The sequence below is a fragment of the Mercenaria mercenaria genome, chromosome 1, assembly GCF_021730395.1.
Source record: "Mercenaria mercenaria strain notata chromosome 1, MADL_Memer_1, whole genome shotgun sequence".
Taxonomy (NCBI): domain Eukaryota; kingdom Metazoa; phylum Mollusca; class Bivalvia; order Venerida; family Veneridae; genus Mercenaria; species Mercenaria mercenaria.
In genome coordinates, this window is record NC_069361.1 from 107,872,564 (window position 1) to 107,891,574 (window position 19,011).

Below are 19,011 nucleotides of genomic sequence, written 5' to 3' on the forward strand. Positions count from 1 at the left end.
TTGCAATATTTCTCTTTTCATAAAACCGCACGTTAAATACATGTTGTTTCTTTCATCATAAAATCATTCTCAAATAAATCCCCGACTAACCTGGATTATATCTAATTCATTCGAAACTGTCACTTTTGTCCAGACACATACACTTCGAATTAGTCCTACCGGTTAAATTCCACATAAATATCAATGCTTTCTACTACCCGAATTAAGGTGGAGTGCGAACTTAATTTTTTTCCCAGACAGATGTATGAAAAATGAACGGAGGAAAATTGAGAATATTTCTGATTTATTCCAGTTTTTCGTTTGGCTCTAATATAAGCCACATTTGTTTCGTACGCTGTCAAACTTGGCCACTAATGGCACTTTTTGGCGTCCTTACTTGGCGTCATTTTCACAGTTTCTCTGAGGTTTTCAGCATATCCCAGTTTTAGTTGGAAGCGGACACGAATGAAATTAATATATTTTTAAAAGATTAAAAATGTCCTTTCCTGTGATATAAATTTCATGAATGATCTATGACGCACGTTTAGATTATGACGTATTAAAGCGTCAGACTTACATAAAGCGTAACGTAGAGTTTTGCTTGAAAATTGTCCGTTTTTCGCGTATGACATTTTTTCGAGTCGAGGAATTTTGTTTAAATTTTAATCATAAATGCGCAAATATATTTACTTGCGTTTGATTAACAAAAATTGTATGTCACCGATTTTGTTTTTTTCAGTACGACCGATTTTGTTTCCCCACCCCGAGCTAAAATGCGACGCTATTTGGTGGTATTTTTAAAGTTACGCTGAAGGTTTCGGAAGATTTCGAAAAACTTTTATTACGAACATATTCTCGACATTTTAGCGTAAAATATACGTTCAGTGAAAGTATATACTGAAATATAAGAAAATGACACATATAACTCGAATTATAAAAGAAAAAAAAAAGAAGTCCCGGTAAGTTTTTAGCTGCGAACGTTTTGTTTTTACTCAGGACCGTAAGAAACATTTTCAGATTGGGGAGGGGGGGGGGGCGGTGCACACATTTTGAAAATCAGCTAAATTTGACTCGCTGTCAAAATAATGCTAAGATAAGTACCATAATCAGTCAAATTATTGGGAGGGTTGGGGTCCATCCCCCACTGCCCCCTCCCCCCACACCCCCTGTTCCTATGGCCCTTTTACTTCAATTTAACTTTATTAGCATTCGATTTAATACATGATTATAATGGAATTACTTCTGTCAAAAAGCGCATCATAAAAATCTTTTATCATTTTTATTATTAGAATTCGTTGTGAATGTGTGATTATAATGGACTCATGCATGTTACCGTTTCAAAATTATCTAAAGCACAACGAGACTGTACTTACATGGACGATACCAATGTAAAATATTATAACTGTGCGCTTTAGATATCGTATTTTTGCTATATGTAAGAAAAGTAAAGAACTATCAACAAGTACAATTTTTTTCTGTTAACTGAGTTTGTCTACTTATCCATTTTTACTTTAAAGAAATACTCTATACCTTTTATCACTGATTTTCTGTTTGTAACTCGAGGATTGCTGACTTGATATGACGTTTCTTCCATTACACATTAGAAAGAAAACTTTAGGATATTAAACAGTGTAAACCTACTTCATTGTACTCTAAGTTCTTGCAGGAGACATATTATGCCCTCAGTGATGTCGAAGATGCATATACACTCTTAAAAGTGTATCAAGCAAGGGTTGATCGAAAAGCAACACTCAAGTATTCAGATAAAGTAGAAGATGCGTTTAAGTTCACAAATAATGTCGCAGAGAATCGCGATTGGCACTCAGTTACTCAGTTTAGAAATTTGCAACTCAGCTGATATGTAATGGAAAAAAAGTCTTATCAAACAATCAACCAAAACAGAAAATAAAATGACGGCGAAGCGTAAGAGTGCGATGGCAAAGCGGTGCAGTACGATGGTGACAGTCCGCCGAACTACCGAGCTTCGCCAACGTACTGTCATGCTTCGCCATCACACAGTCGCGCTTCACCATCGAAGTGTCACCAGCGCACTGTCACGCTTAACCATTACAGTGTCACAATCGCACTGTCACGATTAACCATTGTAGTGTCACCATTGCACTGTTGCGCTTCTCCATCGCCCTTTCGCGCTTCACCATCGTACTGTCACGCTTCGCCATCGCTCTGTCACGCTTCCCCATAGTAGTGTCTCCATCGTACTTCACGCGTCGCCATCGCACTGTCGCGCTTCACCATCGCAATGTCACCATCGAACTGTCGCGCTTCGCCATCGTACTGTCGCGCTTCACAATCGTAGTGTAACCATCGCACTGTCGAACTTTGCCATCGCACAGTCGCGCTTCACCCGCTCTACTCTGATTATATACCTTAGTATTGTTTGGAATGTACTGTTCAAGAATAGTTTGGTCTATTCCTATCTTACATTGCTTTCATTAGGTATAAAAAATAAATATCAACCGATAGGGTGTTGTTCAAACGAATATCACCCGACAGAATGTTATTTGTAAACAAAATATTGTAATTAAAAATTACCCTCTCTGCTGGAAAATTATTGATAATACATGTAATTGTAATTAATTGTTTGTGAGAAAATGCTTTTTAATCAACTCTTATAGTGCAAGCCATGAAACGTTTAAATATTTGTTGTCAGTTTAAGATAATAAAAAATACCCTCGCCACAGTGCGATGGCGAACGCGACCGTGCGATGGTAAACCGCAACACTAGGATGGTGATATTAGGATGGTGACAGTTTGATTGCGAAGAGTAACAGTACAGCAGACTGTCACCATCGTACTGACGTGTTATCGCCATCGTACTGACGTGTTATCGCCATCGTACTGTCGCGCTTCGCCATCGTACCGTTGTACCTTCGTGCTAACCGTTCACAGGGAGTAGGCACTGACCCTAACGGAACACCGTAAATCCCACGTTCTAATGGAATACTAATAAAGTTGAAAAAATATTTTTTTCTTATGATGCGCTTTCTGACAGGAGTAATTCAATCATAATCACACATTAAACTCGAATGCTAATTAAGTTTATTACAATCGAAATAAAAACCGAAAGTTCACAGCTCAGACCTAGCCGGGATTCTTTCTCTCTTTTTTTTGTTATAATTCGCATTATAGGCCTAAGTGTTATTTTCTTAAATTTCATTATATGCTAACATTAAATATATAATTTTACGAAAAAATGTCGACAATGATTAATCTCCATAGTACAAATTTTCCGTCCAAAACCTCCAGCGTATCTTTAAAAATACCACCAAATAACGTCGCATTTTAGCTCGGGTTGTGGAAACAAAATCGTACTGAAAAAACGAAATCGGTGACATACATTTTTTTTGTTAATCAAACGCAAGTAAATATATTTGCGCATTTATGATTGAAATTTAAACAAAATTCCTTGACTCGAAAAAATGTTATACTCGAAAAATGGACAATTTCCCAGCAAAACTCTACATTACGCTTTATGTAAGTCTGACGCTTTAATACGTCATAATCTTAACGTACATCATAGATCATTCATGAAATTTATATCACAAGAAAGGAAATTTTTTAATCTTTTAAAAATATATCGATTTCTTTCGTGTCCGCTTCTTATTAAAACGGATATTTTGAAAACCTCGGAGAAACTGTGAAAATGACGCCAAGAAATTACGCCCTAAAAGTGCCGCTAGTGGCCAAGTTTGACAGCGTACTAAACAAATGTGGCTTAAAACGGAAAACTGGAATAAATCAGAAATATTCTCAATTTTGCTCCGTCCATTTTTCATAGATCTATAAAAAAAAGTAAAGGTCGCACTCCACCGTAATTCCTTAAAAACTGTCCAGATAAAATCGTTTAACAACACTTTTTTATATTGTCTTCAGTTTTCTTGTTAATCCAAATATTGTCCCACCCTCGTTTGTTAGCTTCAAACATCTGCTTTCGCCTTTTGTCAATAAATAAATGTTGATTTTATTTTATTTAATTTGAAAATGCTTTTCAAAGAGTATTTTTTTAAAACTCGTGCATACGGCCACAACCTTCGAAGGATAATTGCCTGTGTTCAGCCGAGGGCCGAAATTCAACTGTTTAAGGATCATAAGGTATATGTCACAGCGACATTATGTCTGTACATTACTAAAGAATGCTAGGACGAAACTTCTTATTAATGCTAACTTGGGGTCAGTAGATGACTTCAATTGTGTTGGGGGCATCATGGCTATGGTCGCAACATATTTATCTCGATATGAGTTCAAGCTTCACTCGAAGCGCTGAGTTCGTCATGTGAGGAAGCCATCCAGCTGGCTAACGGATAGTCGATGGTTCTACCCAGATGCCCGCTCGTGATGAAATAATGCACGGAGGGGCATGTGGGATCATCCTCCACCATCAAAGTTGGAAAGTCGTCATATGACCTTTAGCTTCGGTGCGACATTAAATCCAACAAAACCAAACGTATCTCCTAATATGCCATCATGGGGCATATATGTTTACAAATACCTTTTGTATTTGTTTTACGACCTCATCCCGTTTTAAAATCACAATGATAATTCGATGCAAAAAACGCTAAATAAAACGACGCGAAAGTAAGATATTGATATCCGTCTCCGCATCGTCCATTCAAATGGTATTATTGTGCCATCGCATCGTACCTTCGCATCATATTACCGCACTGTCACCCATACCAATCTACGGGGGGAGGGGGGGGGAAGCAGTGAAACAACGGCTGCCCTAACGGAACACCATAACATATTAGTCATAAACCGCTTTTAGTCTTGAGACCAGTATGCCCTAGGAAGTTGACCTACTGACCCGAAAACAATAGGGGCTATCTACTGACCTCATAAAATCATCTGCCGACCCAAATGTTCTCAAGGTAATGATTGGAAAGCATTTCAGTCTCGATCTCGAAGTCACAGTGACTTTTGACCTATTGCTCCCAAAAGCTTTGACCTCAACAGATTGCATTCACTATGTAGAAATACCTTTTTTTTATCCCTAACATATATTTACCTAAAATTTTTTTAGATTGCAACTATTAATGTATCAGTCAGGTCTGTTCAGCTTACGGTCAAAAGGAGAGGTCAAAACTCCAGATGGATCGAATCATTTTAAAATTACATGACAAAATATACAGCAAAAGTCAGACGATGTACATATTACAACTTTCAGCCACATTAGATCAGATCAGTGATTTTTGCCGTTTCTGCCCACTTGAACGAGCTTCTGATGACTTGATCATCAGCGTTTAGCTTATCAAGACTATATGCAGAACACATCTTTAAGATAATCTGTGAAAGCTTCAGATGATATATTGATACATCTATCGCAAATAGGCATAGATTGTTTCTTGCTATTTAGTATTTAAGCTAGGCTGTGTAATTCTGAGGTAGACACGTTTTCTTTTTGCATAAAACAACAATCTATATTTTTTTTTTATTTTAATTACAATTTTGCAGATAAATATTGTAAAATTTTGAATAAAATAAAGACTTAAATCACACGTTTACTAATTTTACAATAGCTTATTTATAAACACAGGATACAACTATTTAGATTCTAAACAGGAAGATTGTGTTATCGCATATACATTATGTTGCATGCGTCCAACATGTCTTTGATGCTAGCCTTACTAGGTTCTCTTTTTTGAAATAAAGGCATTGTCACATATTCCAAGTATTATTTTTCCATTCTGGATAGGATGACCATTTAATCTAGCATAAGCGTGTAACGTTTTCATTTCCAGAATAGTTTATGTTCAGATATTTTGATTTTATTTGTATTATTCATTTGTTAACGACTAATACACTATGTGTCACTATTTTGGATGTATTTCAAATGAGTATGTCCCAAATATTTGTAAAGCTATACTTCAACGAGACTGCACCAAAATATCTGTTTTGTTTAGACATATCAATTTTCACCCGGAAAGCGGAACTGTCACTTGTTTACAGAAATGAACTTGAAGATAGGTCTTTCCAGCTATGTGCAAATTCAACATCAACGCTTTCAACTATGAGAATGAATTTTTCGAACAAATCTGTGGATAAAAATCGTTTCGCATCATTCTTCTTCATTTTTCGTTTCTGTGTTTGTGTTGACGGTTTTTTGAGAATTCCAAATATTGTCTCGCCCTCGTTTGTCAGCATCCGAACATCTGCTCTGTAATATATGACAAGCATTCTGAATAGCTTTACATTCTTTGTTTCACAAGCGATATGTAATGGTGTTTTGCCGTACTTGTCTCTTGCGTTGATATCTGCAGCTGGACAAATCATTTTGACCAACTTCGAGTTGCCATTGCGTACAGCAGCATGCAACGGAGTAAGGCCTGTCTTCTCCGCTTGACGAATATCAGCCACATTCAGGAGTTTCTTACTTATTTTCAAATTTCCATTGTAAACAGCGCAATAAAAAGGAGTTCTCCCGTAGAAATCTTGCATATTTGGATCAGCGTTGTACTGCAGAAGTCTGTCAATCAAGTCCGGGTTATTTTTCCATACTGCGATATGAAAGAGGTCCATACCCTTTATCAAAGATAGCTTACCATATGATTTGACTCTAACAGAAGCTTGAAAGACGTCTTCTTCTAGCAGCGTCTCCACGACATCGTTGTTGCAGCGTATAGCCGCACAATGAATTGGCCAATGACCCCGAGAATCCTTTATATGCAACGAAGCACCACATCTAATAAACAGTTTGGTTATTTCTACTACTGCATATCTATTCGAACTACCCGCATCTGCAACAATATGGAGAGGAGTCCTTTTGTATTTGTTTCCGTTGTCATTTACTTGTGCTCCGTTTTCCAGTAAAATTCGACATACCTCATATTGAACATATTGTGCTGCTTTATCCAATGCTGATAAACTTCTCCATTTATTACGGTGGTTTACGTTTACCTTATGCGTAATAAGGCAGTCAACTGATGAAACAAGTCCTTGTTTTGATGCTGCAATCAAGGGACTGTTGTTGTTGATAATATATGAATGTGTGTCGTAGTCTCTCGGACGGTTAACTAAAAGAATATCCAGTATTTCGATATTTGAGTTAAGTGCAGCAACTAATATGACGTTTTCATTGGAAACTGCCCCACAACCTAGCATCATTGAAGTTGCAGATGTCATCCCAGCGTGAACGGCAATCAAAAGAGACATCTCCAAAAACTGAGCAGACATAACAGACTTTGGATCAAAACTGAACTTCAAAAATTCTTCCAGCAGTTCAGTGTTTCGATAAAGCAGCGCAAGTGTAGGAAGGTACACCATACATTTCATGCGTGGTAAACGAAGTCCATATCGCTTACTAAACACGGGAGATAGTGTAGCAACTGGTTTTGATAAAAGATCTTTTCCAACTTTGCTGTTGTAAAATGAAGTGATGAACGACCTATTGCAGAAACAATCATGGGCAAGAACTGACGCATTTAAATTCACATTTTCAAACGCAAGACGAAAAAGATACTCCGTAGATCTTCTTTGAGAGGGGTTAAAGGGTAGTGCGTGGCATATAACTTGTCGCAACTGTTCGAACATGTATTCTTCTATGTACAGATGATAACCATCATCTTTTCCTGGGTCTGTTGTAACATACTGCATGATAAATTCAGCTTTTGCGAACTGTAGAACAGCTTCAGGATACTTTTTGCTCGCAACAAGCCCAACCATATCTTTCACAATGTTATGACAGAATGAGTATGTGCCGGTTCTGGGTTCAAATCTCAGATATCCACCTGTATGCTGCTTTAATGATTCCCGTAAAACTTTGAACAGAGGTCTGTTTAACTCGAAATTGAATTTTTGTATAATCTTTTTAATATCAGATGGAATCGGGGACTGACAAAGTTCTTGGAATTGTAATTTTTGGAGTGGTCTTGACCAAAGCAAAATTAATGCAAGGAATTTTTCTTCATCGAGGAAAAGATCTTCCATGCATGTTTTGAAGAACGCTACTGGTTTTTCAAAGAAAGATGCTCCTTGTGTATATAGTTGTTCTGAGTTAACGAAGAGTTCAACAATTTCAGGAAATCCTATTCGTTTGCCACCCCATATGTATGTACTTGTGTCTGGTTGTTGTCTTGGCAAATAACCATAACTGGTATTTGAGAATGAATATCCATATGTCGTATTGCAGTTGTGGATAAATCCAGACGCAAATTCATTATCTGCATGTTTTAGATGGTTTTTTAGCATTTGAGTTCTCTCTGACATTGTCAACTTAGTTGAATCAAGACAAATTACGTTTTCTTCTTTGAACAAGTGCATTCGGCGCATTTTCTCTTTTGCTTCCTCGAAGATATAATGTCGGGTTGTTATAATTACTTTAAGTTTGTTTTTCTTAACAGCTTTCTCTATTTCCGGCAAGTATGTTGACCAACCTCTATGTAACTTGTCATCAAATGAACCTGCTCCAAATATATCATCAATGAATATTGTATTGAAACGATTCGAACTTAAATCTACAAGTTTCCAATCTGAAGGCTCTCTTAGCTTCAAGACGGAATCAGTATCTGTAGTTTCATTGATCAGTTTTGTAGCCATTGTAGTTTTACCTTCTCCAGGTAGCCCAGTGAGTATCAGACAATTTGAATTTTTCAACGTTTCTTTAGCCTTAAGATGGACAGTTGTTTCGACGTAAATTTTATTACGATCAGCATCTTCCAAATACAGTCTTGTCGTAGCTGAAAATATTGAGATGTGAATACTTTAATGAGACCATTACGTCGAGAAAAAATTAGCCAATTTGCCTGCAATATTTTGTTCCTTGTACTGACGCAGTTTTCTTACTTTTAAATAGATAGGTCTTTTCCCAAATAAATTAAAGTGTCTGAAAATATTGAAATACATATATCCTCGAAATACTCTTAACAAATCTTCAAACACAAAACTTACTTTTCAGCCAATGTCTTAAACGGTAAATTACAACATTTCTGAAATTTAGCATACGTTTCGAAATTTATCTACAGAAATTTGAATTTAAAACATTTAAGCCATCTAATATTTCTACTACTTTAACGACCACAGTCGATTTTTAAAAAGTCTTGAAAACACACGCATACGCAAGCGCACACGCACACGAACGTACGCACACACGCACACACACAAACACACACACACACACAATATTTATACATATTCTTTATTTCCTTTGGGTAAACAAGGATTTAACATATTTACTCATAATAGAAAACGAATAAACAGAACGCACGAAAACAAGTACACAAATATCCTATTGATAGTATAACCTGAAACCATACTAAGTGCTATAATTCAATATTATATAGAATAACGCTTTTCTTTCAGGTCAACTTATAAAAAAATCGTTAAACTGAGCAACATGCACACAGAAAAGGAAAAGAAACTATCATAAAATCTAGCAAAAGACGCTTCAAATTACATGTAGACATTGAATACTCAGTTTTGATACACGACAAATGATTTGTTTGGATGCATTGTTAACATAGCAATGTCCCTTACGATTATGTTTACAGAAAAAACATAGTATGTACATATTTCTGTCCACTTGCGACATTTAAACAGTTTAAGGTCGTCCAGTGCAAGTGACAGAGATAATCATTTATAATAGTAAGCTTATACACAACTAGAGACGTGATCAATACCGCGTTTGGTCAGAAATCTTTAAACTCTATTACGGTGAGCAATATGACTGTATCTATGTAATTTGTACGAGTAACTGAATCCATCCTTCTGAAACTTAGTATTATCTGAACATTTTTTAAGTTCATAACCAAACAGTGTTTCAAAACACCTATAGAATAACTGCCGTTTGGTTTCAGTTCCGGAATAATCAAACAACATTTCACAGATTGACATAAAATCATATTCTTTTCCATTATTCTCGTATTCCATAGCTTGCTTACTATAAAGACTTCAGTTTTTGGCCTGCATTGTTACCTTTTTCCTGGACATTTAATTTACTTTTCAAATGTATACCAACATGCTTTGCATTTTGAGGTTTTCACCAAGATGTAAGGTAACTGGGCTCAAAGAACACATGCACGTGACTTCCTACTAAGCCCAGTCACGATACTTTTGCTACCATTCATTTTATGTCTAAATCTACATGACAACTTCTTTTTTTACCAGGAAAAGCAGGAATGAGTGCAATTTATACAATTTACAAAGTACAGCGAGTATTGACCACATTTTACGCGTATGCCTAAACGGTAGAAATCTGAATCCTTGTGTCAGGCATTGCATAGACTCTGCTGTAAGTTCTATATGTCGATAAAGTTAAAGGAAGCTGTTATGGCCCTAATACGTGTCTGGTAAGCAGTTTGCTGTTTATTTGGAAATGGAACGTTGGAACTCGTAATTCAGTCAATTAACTAATCTTCTCAAACAATCTGTAGATTACCGGTATCGAAGTTATCGACCTGTATTTGCTTGGGCTGATCCCGATTTACTATTGATTTTATAAATGGGAATTACCGTGCCTTTTTGACATATTTGTTAGACCAACGTCTGTTACTATTTTATTGAAAAGCTCAGTTATTGTGATAACTAAATCCTGACCGACCGATTTAAGGTATTCATTGACAATTGTGTCAGAAGGCGCTGCCTTGTTTTTCTGCCTTGTGTATCTGTTAAATGAGATTTTCCTTTTCTTGATTTTACAAGACCCCAAAATAACCGACTGTCACATTCTCTGCTTCATTTGAATGTGAATCAAAATTGTTTTCTACTGAACTTTGGCAAATTTCCGTTTAATAACGATTCATGGTTGAGGTATCAAAAGAAATAAAATCAGATGGCTGTATTATTTAGTTGCATTGTAATTTTGACATCTGATGAACAACAGTTATTCTAAAACGTATGTAAAATTTCAAAAGTGCTAATTAAGCAAATTAAAAGACATTGGCTGCATGGAAAAGCATGCTAAGCGTAATATGAATAGTTACAAATATTTTATATTTGCTAAAATTATGCGGCACAGATCATTGAATATGCTTACAGCAGAGGCTTTCCAATTCTGGTGATATTTTAAGAAGACCATCTCCTGTTTTGTCTCTTGTTTTCTCTGAAAAAGAAGAAATTACACTTTTAGTTTTATACATGTATACAGTTACAATAGTATAGTGCTTTCATAATATATATATAAAACGGCATGGATAAGCTTCTAAAGCAAATTGATTCATAGTTCTTCGGAAAATTTTCAAAAAAATGGGAGCGAGCGAGCGAGCGAAATTTTTTTTTCTCCTCAATTTTGATTTTTTTCAGAGGCGGGTAGCTTTTACATGGAGCGAGCGGGTATTTTTTTTTTGGCAGTTATGATTATACATGAAGTTAACATTTCTTTAAGAATAACACAGAACTTAAACATTTACAGTGTGACTAACACAGTAGATAGCTTTTCTATATGTTTTAAAGACAACATGAATGGTTTTGCAAATAAATTCTTGCTAAAACTCACTGAATCACTTTGTTTTTATTTTGTATTTATAATTACTAAGGGATGAGTGTCTTATTTTTAATTTTGATTGTTCTACATTAATCTGAAGGCGTGCCCATTTAACTGCAGAGGATGAGGAATATTTAACACAAAACGGGCACCCTAGTGGAATAATTAACATATCTTCTGAAACCCAGTTAGATGGCTTCGACACATGAGCAACTTTGTGCCCCTAGTGAAACTCCAAACGGTAGAGGTGAGGGGGAAGTAATAAATCACTTGACCAATGAGATCAAACGGAGTTGGGTACACAATTAAATGCTTCGACATTGCTCGAATCCCATTGGAATAATTTCTTAACAGATCAGGCTAGCTCAAGTTTTTGTGGTAGAGGTTCAGTTCAGTCAAAAATGATAACAGACGGACAAAAAAAAATGATCCAAATATGGCCACTCTTAAAAGTGTTATTTGTTGTGCTTTGACTGACCAAGAAATTTTGAGTTGGGAAGGTCTGTTTTTTCAGATTCTTTCTTTCAATCAATTCACAGCAAATAAATACACAAACAGGGAAAATTGGGGTTACAATACGACAGAAATTATTTTTTATATCTACACTACTTATTTGAAAAGCTAAACATTTTTTTTTAAATTGATTATATGCATTTTGATAGAATATCTGACTGCAGTACTAAAGAAGTTTCATTCAAAACGATTTGGGCCCGAGACAATTAATGTGATGGATCAGTCAGGATCTGTGAACAAACGTTATTTTTTTTAAGAAAGCACTGGCTTTGGCTCTAGATCTAAAATAATGAACTAAACAACTGATAACAAATGGTTTGAAAACTTTATCTGAACAATATTTCTATGTTTAATCCAAATATTTTTAATTGAATCCCCGTGCACGTCTTACAAGTCGGGCTTTGTTCTTTTCACTGTACTGAACAATCGTAGAACGTGCCTACTTCATCACCTACCGGCACATCGAAGGCCAAGTGTGGCACTAGCACAGACAATCCAGATTTAAAACAAATGATGAACAACATCATAATTCCTGACTTTTTGAGTTTGAGTCATCAGCTACAGGTTATAATGCAGTAATTCGGTCCAAAATGTGCTTCCGTGGTGTAGTCGAAAGAAGTCCCTAATAAATAGATCCTAATTTTTCCATTTTTCGCGCATGTGCGCGTAAATCGGGGGCCAAATGGGCATTATTTCACTCGTGGAATGAATTTTACATAAAATAGGACACGTTTCATGCTAATACTCGCATGTTTTCGAGTTGTTTACTTGAAAACGAAAGTAGGGTGTTTATTCTGCGGACCGCTTTCTGAAATGCGGCAATATGAGGGTATCTGACTTCAGTTGACTTGCATTTCACTGCATACTATTCAAAACCCCTTTTTCTTTTCGTTTTCTTGAAGCAAATGTATGGCTATCTTGTGGAAAATAGGTCTACGACGTAGTGAAAATCTAGAAACTGTAACAAAATTGGTCTGAAGTAGCTGAATTTTATATGAAACAAAGAACAATTTCTTTTATTGGTATATAGCCTACATGTATTACGAACGCATTAATTCCAATCAATATCACTTTGACGCATTAAAACAGCGATAAAACCTGTTTTGCCGTTATCATTCCGGACCGTGTAAGCAGAAATTTTTTTTTTCGGAGATTTTTATGTACGTGCGGGCGGGTGAATTTTTTTTTCTTTTTCTCGGGAATGAAATCATTGATGCGGTAGTTCCGACGAACAAGTCAATTTGGTATGGCCTAATGGAGTTTTTTTCCCCCAGAATTTCTGAAAAGTGTAAAAACTATAGTACTGTGTAATTAACTGAAATAAAGTTCGCTAAAATGTCTCAAGGACTTGAGTAGGAAGAGATATTCATTATCACTGCAATTCTCTTAAAAGGATGTAATAAAAATTACAAAAAAAAAAGAAAAAAAAAGAAAAGAAGTTAACCACTTTGACCTAAATTGTAAATAGCAAATGCTTGGTATTCAGTCGGGGAAACTTTCCGTTCGATAAACAATTTATGGCTTTTCCCCACTTCTCAAACGGGAGGAAACTTGATACATAATAAAGTAACATGCATCCGTTCAAAAAAAAGTTAAATTTACTCATTTTTTGAATTTCTTAATTTCAAAGCTTCCCGAATCGAGGGTAAGAAAACCCCATAGATTGTTTCTCGTACGGGATTTGCATTGTTCTAAGAAGCATTTAGAAGTCCGCTGTTTGTGTCATACTGACCAAGGTCAACTTTAACAAGAAATTATACCTTCTAAAAAGATGGTCGGCAAATTGTAGTAAGACGAGAAGTTTTCATGTTGTGCACATCATTTGTGCTATTCTATCATCTATCTACATTTTGCAAATAGCAAAACTAAACACCCCACTTTAAGAATTTAAATGGCTCTCTTTTGATTTTTTTCACAAAGGTTACGTAGGTGCGTTTTATTTCGTTTATTATACGACGAATAATTACAGCAGTGGAGTGGAAGACACTTCTCTACTTAGAAAACTTTAATCTATCAGCTAATCACTACCTTATTCATTTGATACACAGACCGTACTTAACTCTTTCAGTAAATTGATATATGTTGGTATTTGAACAGGTTTTATTATATTTATTATACTTACTTATCATTTTTACATTTATCATTATACTTGCTAAATATACTGAGCGAAACGTAGCTTTACAACAGCGTCATTAAGGATATTTGTCTGTCATTTCACTCAGCGTTGCACAATCAGAAGATTGAAAAAATAGACCTTCCAATCAGACAGTGTTGCATAAATCTTTTATTTTGATACATTATATAATGCGTTATCAAGTAGTCTGATTTGCAAACTTAAGTCACGTGGCATGGGTCGATCCACGTCACGAATTCAATCTTAGTACGGCATTCGCCGAAAATAGGCAATATATATTATGCTACTTGAAAGTATTGAGTAAATCAGTTGAGTAGTCTTGACCTTGAAATTATGACGTAGTGGCATATAGATGCGTATACATACATTCGTTGAATTTAGTTCTATTCTATTAAAATCAAGCAAGCATACAAGCATGCTTTATGCAAATATACAAGGACTGGATCAGACGAAAACATTATCGGGACCTTCACACGAAATCACTTTGGCGGCTATAGTCCGAGAAGCTAGTACAAATCCGTTTGTGAAGGAAAACATAACCCTATGAAATACCACAAAAAGTATGAATTATATTTATCGGACATTGGATTCCAAAAACCCATTTGAGTACAATATAACTAAATAAAGCAGGTGTCCTATGTGAAGGAGTGCTTACCAGACAGCTGAGCGACTGATTCTTCTATCTGCTTTGCTTTCATTTCATTTTCACAAACACGTTTATATGTTTCGTCAGTTTTAATCCTGTCAGCATGAACAGCTTGTTCTAAGTTACTTTGTCGTGATTCTAGTTCCCGACTTTTAATATTTGTAACTTTTAATTGTTCGAGTTTCTTTCCAATGTCTTTAACATTGCTCTCGATGTCAGTTAATTTGGTTTTGATAGTGTCAAGTTCGTCCCACTGTTTAAGCTTTTCCTGATAGTACTTTTCCTTCTCTGGATCAATGCTGCAATCCTTTAACTTCTGAATATCTTGTTTTAGTGTAGGAATTCCATGCCCTAGCCGGATAATCACCTGGAAATCGTTCAGATAATATTTAGTAATATCCCAGCCAGCATTCTATATCGGCCCTACATCAAACCGACGTCGTTGTCTATAACGGCCCGATATCGTCTTCAATTTCGGCTGCAAATAGGAATTATGTCGGCCCGACGTCAGCAGACGGTATCGGGCCAACATCGTAATGACATCGGTCCGATATTGGCAAATGATATTTGGCCAACATCCAAATGATATCGGCAGATCATATCGTGGTCGTGACACGCAGTGCTTTATCAAAGTTTTCTTTAAAGGTACATAAATTAGATACGTTACGTTACGAATGGTATGAATGCAAAAACGCAAGTCACTTTATAAATTCTCAGAGTAATTTTCTTGAGAACTTATATGTCAGGCAGCATGTGTTTGATGCTTTATTGTTTTTATTGATATAATATTTTTCACAACTATATACTGCATGTTTTATACAGTTACGTAAGCTTTCTGTATATACTTAACACTAAGGAAATTGTTCAATTAGAACTTTAAACAAATTTATATTTTCATTTTTTATTTGTAAATATAAATATTTCTATGGCGACATTTTACAAAAAAATAAAAATGCATCTTAATTATTACCTCCCTTTATTACATATAAAATTTTGAAAAATACTGTTTACAAATTTTGTTTGGAACCTAGTTTGATTAATTCTGGCATATATCATATTTGCTTGATAAATATGCACATATAAACAATTGGATTACTTACTACTATATGTACACTTTTTGAAAATGTTGCATTATCTTGTTAATAATTTATAGTTATATTAGAGAATCCAATATCGGCCCGATGTCAATCCGACCTACGAAATAGTTACACTGATTGATGTCGATCTACCGATTTCAATATTTTGCGGCACTACAACGGCCCGACGTCAGCCCTACATCGGTACATTTTGCCGACATTCCGACATTATACCTATATCGGGCCGATATAGTCATGCTGGCTGGGATAGAGCTTTGGTAGTTTTGATATGGTAATGTATTGTTAATCATCTGAAATATGATACTAAATAAAGACAAGAGTACAAAAATATCAACAACGTCTCTTTCCAGCTGTTAGTATTTCCAGCTGTTAGTATATTATAATGCTGTTGTATCGGGCTCTGAATTCACCGGATAAAGTTTAAGGTGAGTATACATTGGCATGTGTAAAACATCAGTATGGCCAAACATGAAATTGAAAATATACCTGCTCTGTTTCGTTCCATATCCGTGAAAAAACCTGTTCAGTTAACGAAAGTGATGTCAGATGACACATCTGAAAAAAAAAACGTTCTAATTAATTGTTGAACCGTGATTATAAAATGCATGTCAACTAAACGAAACAATACCAGGTAATAAGGTTGACGACACAAAGAGCTTAAACATATGCAAAGAAAGTCTTAACTGTTGAGAAAATGGCAGCAATGAAGAAGTATGTCACGGTTAAGATAAATACTTAATACTAAATACTCATACATTTTATGAACATGTACGTTTAGATTCTATCGGTTTACCTCATTTCGGACCAATCTCATTCTGTGAATGTCGGATTCTAATGACGTATCAGATAAGGACGGGATACCTTGCCATGACTGAGACTGTTCATCTAAACCACATATGTAGCGCAATAGGCAGGTTAACAAGCTGATATCAATTTTTGTGAAACAGGCTGACCAATTTGCGGATAAAGGAGATCAAACTGATAGTGTGTAATTTGATTCTTTCTCTTCAAATCATTCAGCTTTCTACGAACTTGAGGATCCCATAGTCTATTGTATAAATCTTTAGGTGGAATAGCCTGGTCAAACTGGTGACGCAGCACTAGTGCACCTCCGTCTACCACTAAAGAAAGAAGTCTGAAGCAATGGGCTTTCTCTTCTGTTGGTTTTACAGTTGTTGCTGTCGCCATTATTTACTGATACAATCTACACATAAAGCCTTCGCATGACTGAAAAAGACAACAACAATTTATAATAACTATTATGATATTGCAGAGGCAAGGCTCGGTGACGAAAGTTTAATATGAAATATGTCATATGCGTAAATGTTATTTTATTCATTTTTGATCTTTTTATTCTGTTTGATTGTTTTAGGATAATCAAAGCCTATAAGGTTTTTCAGCAATAAAATTACAGGAATTTATTCCAGTAAGTAGATATTTTCAGTCATAATCAGCACCAGGGGTGCCTTATGTTAGCAAAGGTATTATTTTAAACAGGTGATTGCATGTGACTAAGGTGATACTTGCAGTATTTGGTGTCTGCTTAATTTGAGGCAGAATTTTCTTTGTGTGTAGGACATTAGGAGGGGTGGAGTGTAAGATAAATGTATAAGGTTTTTTCCAGTAATCTTTTATGTAGGTCTCCATACAGACTTGACCGGTAATGGTTCCATGAAGATTTTTATGACAACACTGGAGGAAACCTATTTCCTGACAGAGCCAGAGTGGTTACTGTTGAAGAATAGTAAAGGTAGGACACAGAAATACATTCTTTTAGACAGACATAACTTAAAATTTGCTCATACAACCTTCTGCATTATATATGGAAACTTTTTTCTGTTTTCCTTGAAGCAATAACAGTCTGCGGGATGCAATTTTTGTCTGTTTTATTTGTCCTTTTTATGTGACTACTGATAATGTTTAATTCATTTCAGATGTTTTTCACTGATTCAGTTACTCAAAAGTTGAACTGGAAGCAAGAGTTACATTAAAATGTGAATATTTAGATATCTTTAAGCTTCCTGCTAAAAAATATATGTCAAAAAGTACTTGAAGAAGCATAAACAGTTTGTGATACAGTCTAAAGAGAAAAAAAACACTGCCCAAGAATCACTTATCTTGTAAAAGGTGTTGTTTGTGTGGTTCAGTTGGAATCCATATTGCAAAATATAGCTATTTTACTTGTACGTTTAAAACGTGTTCATGCTACAGTCATATTATGTAGGCATTCTGAGGATCAAATGCTAGACTATGGTGTGCTGTTTTGTTGGATAGAGCTGGAAAATTATTTCTCATTCTTACAAAATGATGTCTGGATAGGTTCAGACATATCTAAATAGCTTTACAGCATTATGTACATGTTTTATAACTTATTTTCAGTGCTGGTAATAGTGACTTCATCAGAAAAATGCCTTAATTGTTCTAGGAGTTATCAGAATTGAAATATTGTTAGATATCAGAAGTGAATTATCTCCCTTTAATTGTTTATAAATCTTACATTTCAACTTTTAACTGTTTCACTAAGGTATTTTGGGCTAAGAAATGTTATTTTCATGTACAAGTAGTTTGACAGACAGTCTTAATTGTAAAAATGTGTTCTAAAAGATGTATTTAGGCTGTCCATGGTCTGAAATTGTGTGAAAATAAGCTAAAAATGGCACTATAGGGATGCTTGACAGCTATTTATTTGAAAGTAAAGTACTTCTCAAGGGTAATTTAATTTTCTTTGCAATATTATGCTTCCACCGTATTATTTTGCAAGTGATTGTGTCTTTATTAGTAACAGCAGCTTTTATCTGTGGCCCTATGGCCAGAAACTGATGAAAACAACTGCAGTGGGGCTTTATTTGAAAGACCTGTAAGTCTTAAAGTATTGTAATGATAATGTTTATAGTGTGTAAGCTCTATATAAACATCAGCTAGTGTTTGTTTACAGTCTATTAGATGCCTAAGTCACTTTAAGTAATCCCCTAGGATGAAAAAATGTGTGGACAATAAAAAAATCACTGTTTTTAGTGATGGGTGGGGTATGAAAACAGAACCCTGCTGCAGCATTTATGCTAAATATTAGATGTAAGTAGTGTTTGTTTAAAGGGGACTACATGCACTCAATACAGGTGTTTTTTTATACATATTGCATCAACATTGACTTCCTGAGGGTCATTTGAATTAGAAAATGCAATTTTATTTCATATTTTCAGTACAGTTGACA

At 35.3% G+C, this 19,011-nt stretch overlaps 1 protein-coding gene across 1 annotated transcript in view; it reads right to left on the reverse strand.

The window, feature by feature from the left end:
- Positions 1 to 5,479: 5,479 nt before the first annotated feature.
- Positions 5,480 to 19,011, reverse strand: part of LOC128547396 (uncharacterized) — a 37,180-nt gene continuing 23,648 nt past the window's right edge. Inside the window, exons 2-6 of the mRNA XM_053520128.1 lie at positions 16,594 to 17,027; positions 16,287 to 16,355; positions 14,713 to 15,070; positions 10,964 to 11,029; positions 5,480 to 8,669 (exon numbers count right to left, since the gene is read on the reverse strand). Coding sequence (XP_053376103.1) covers positions 5,938 to 8,669; positions 10,964 to 11,029; positions 14,713 to 15,070; positions 16,287 to 16,355; positions 16,594 to 16,614 — 3,246 coding nt within the window. The 5' untranslated portion in view covers positions 16,615 to 17,027 and the 3' untranslated portion in view covers positions 5,480 to 5,937. The remainder of the gene's footprint in view (positions 8,670 to 10,963; positions 11,030 to 14,712; positions 15,071 to 16,286; positions 16,356 to 16,593; positions 17,028 to 19,011) is intronic.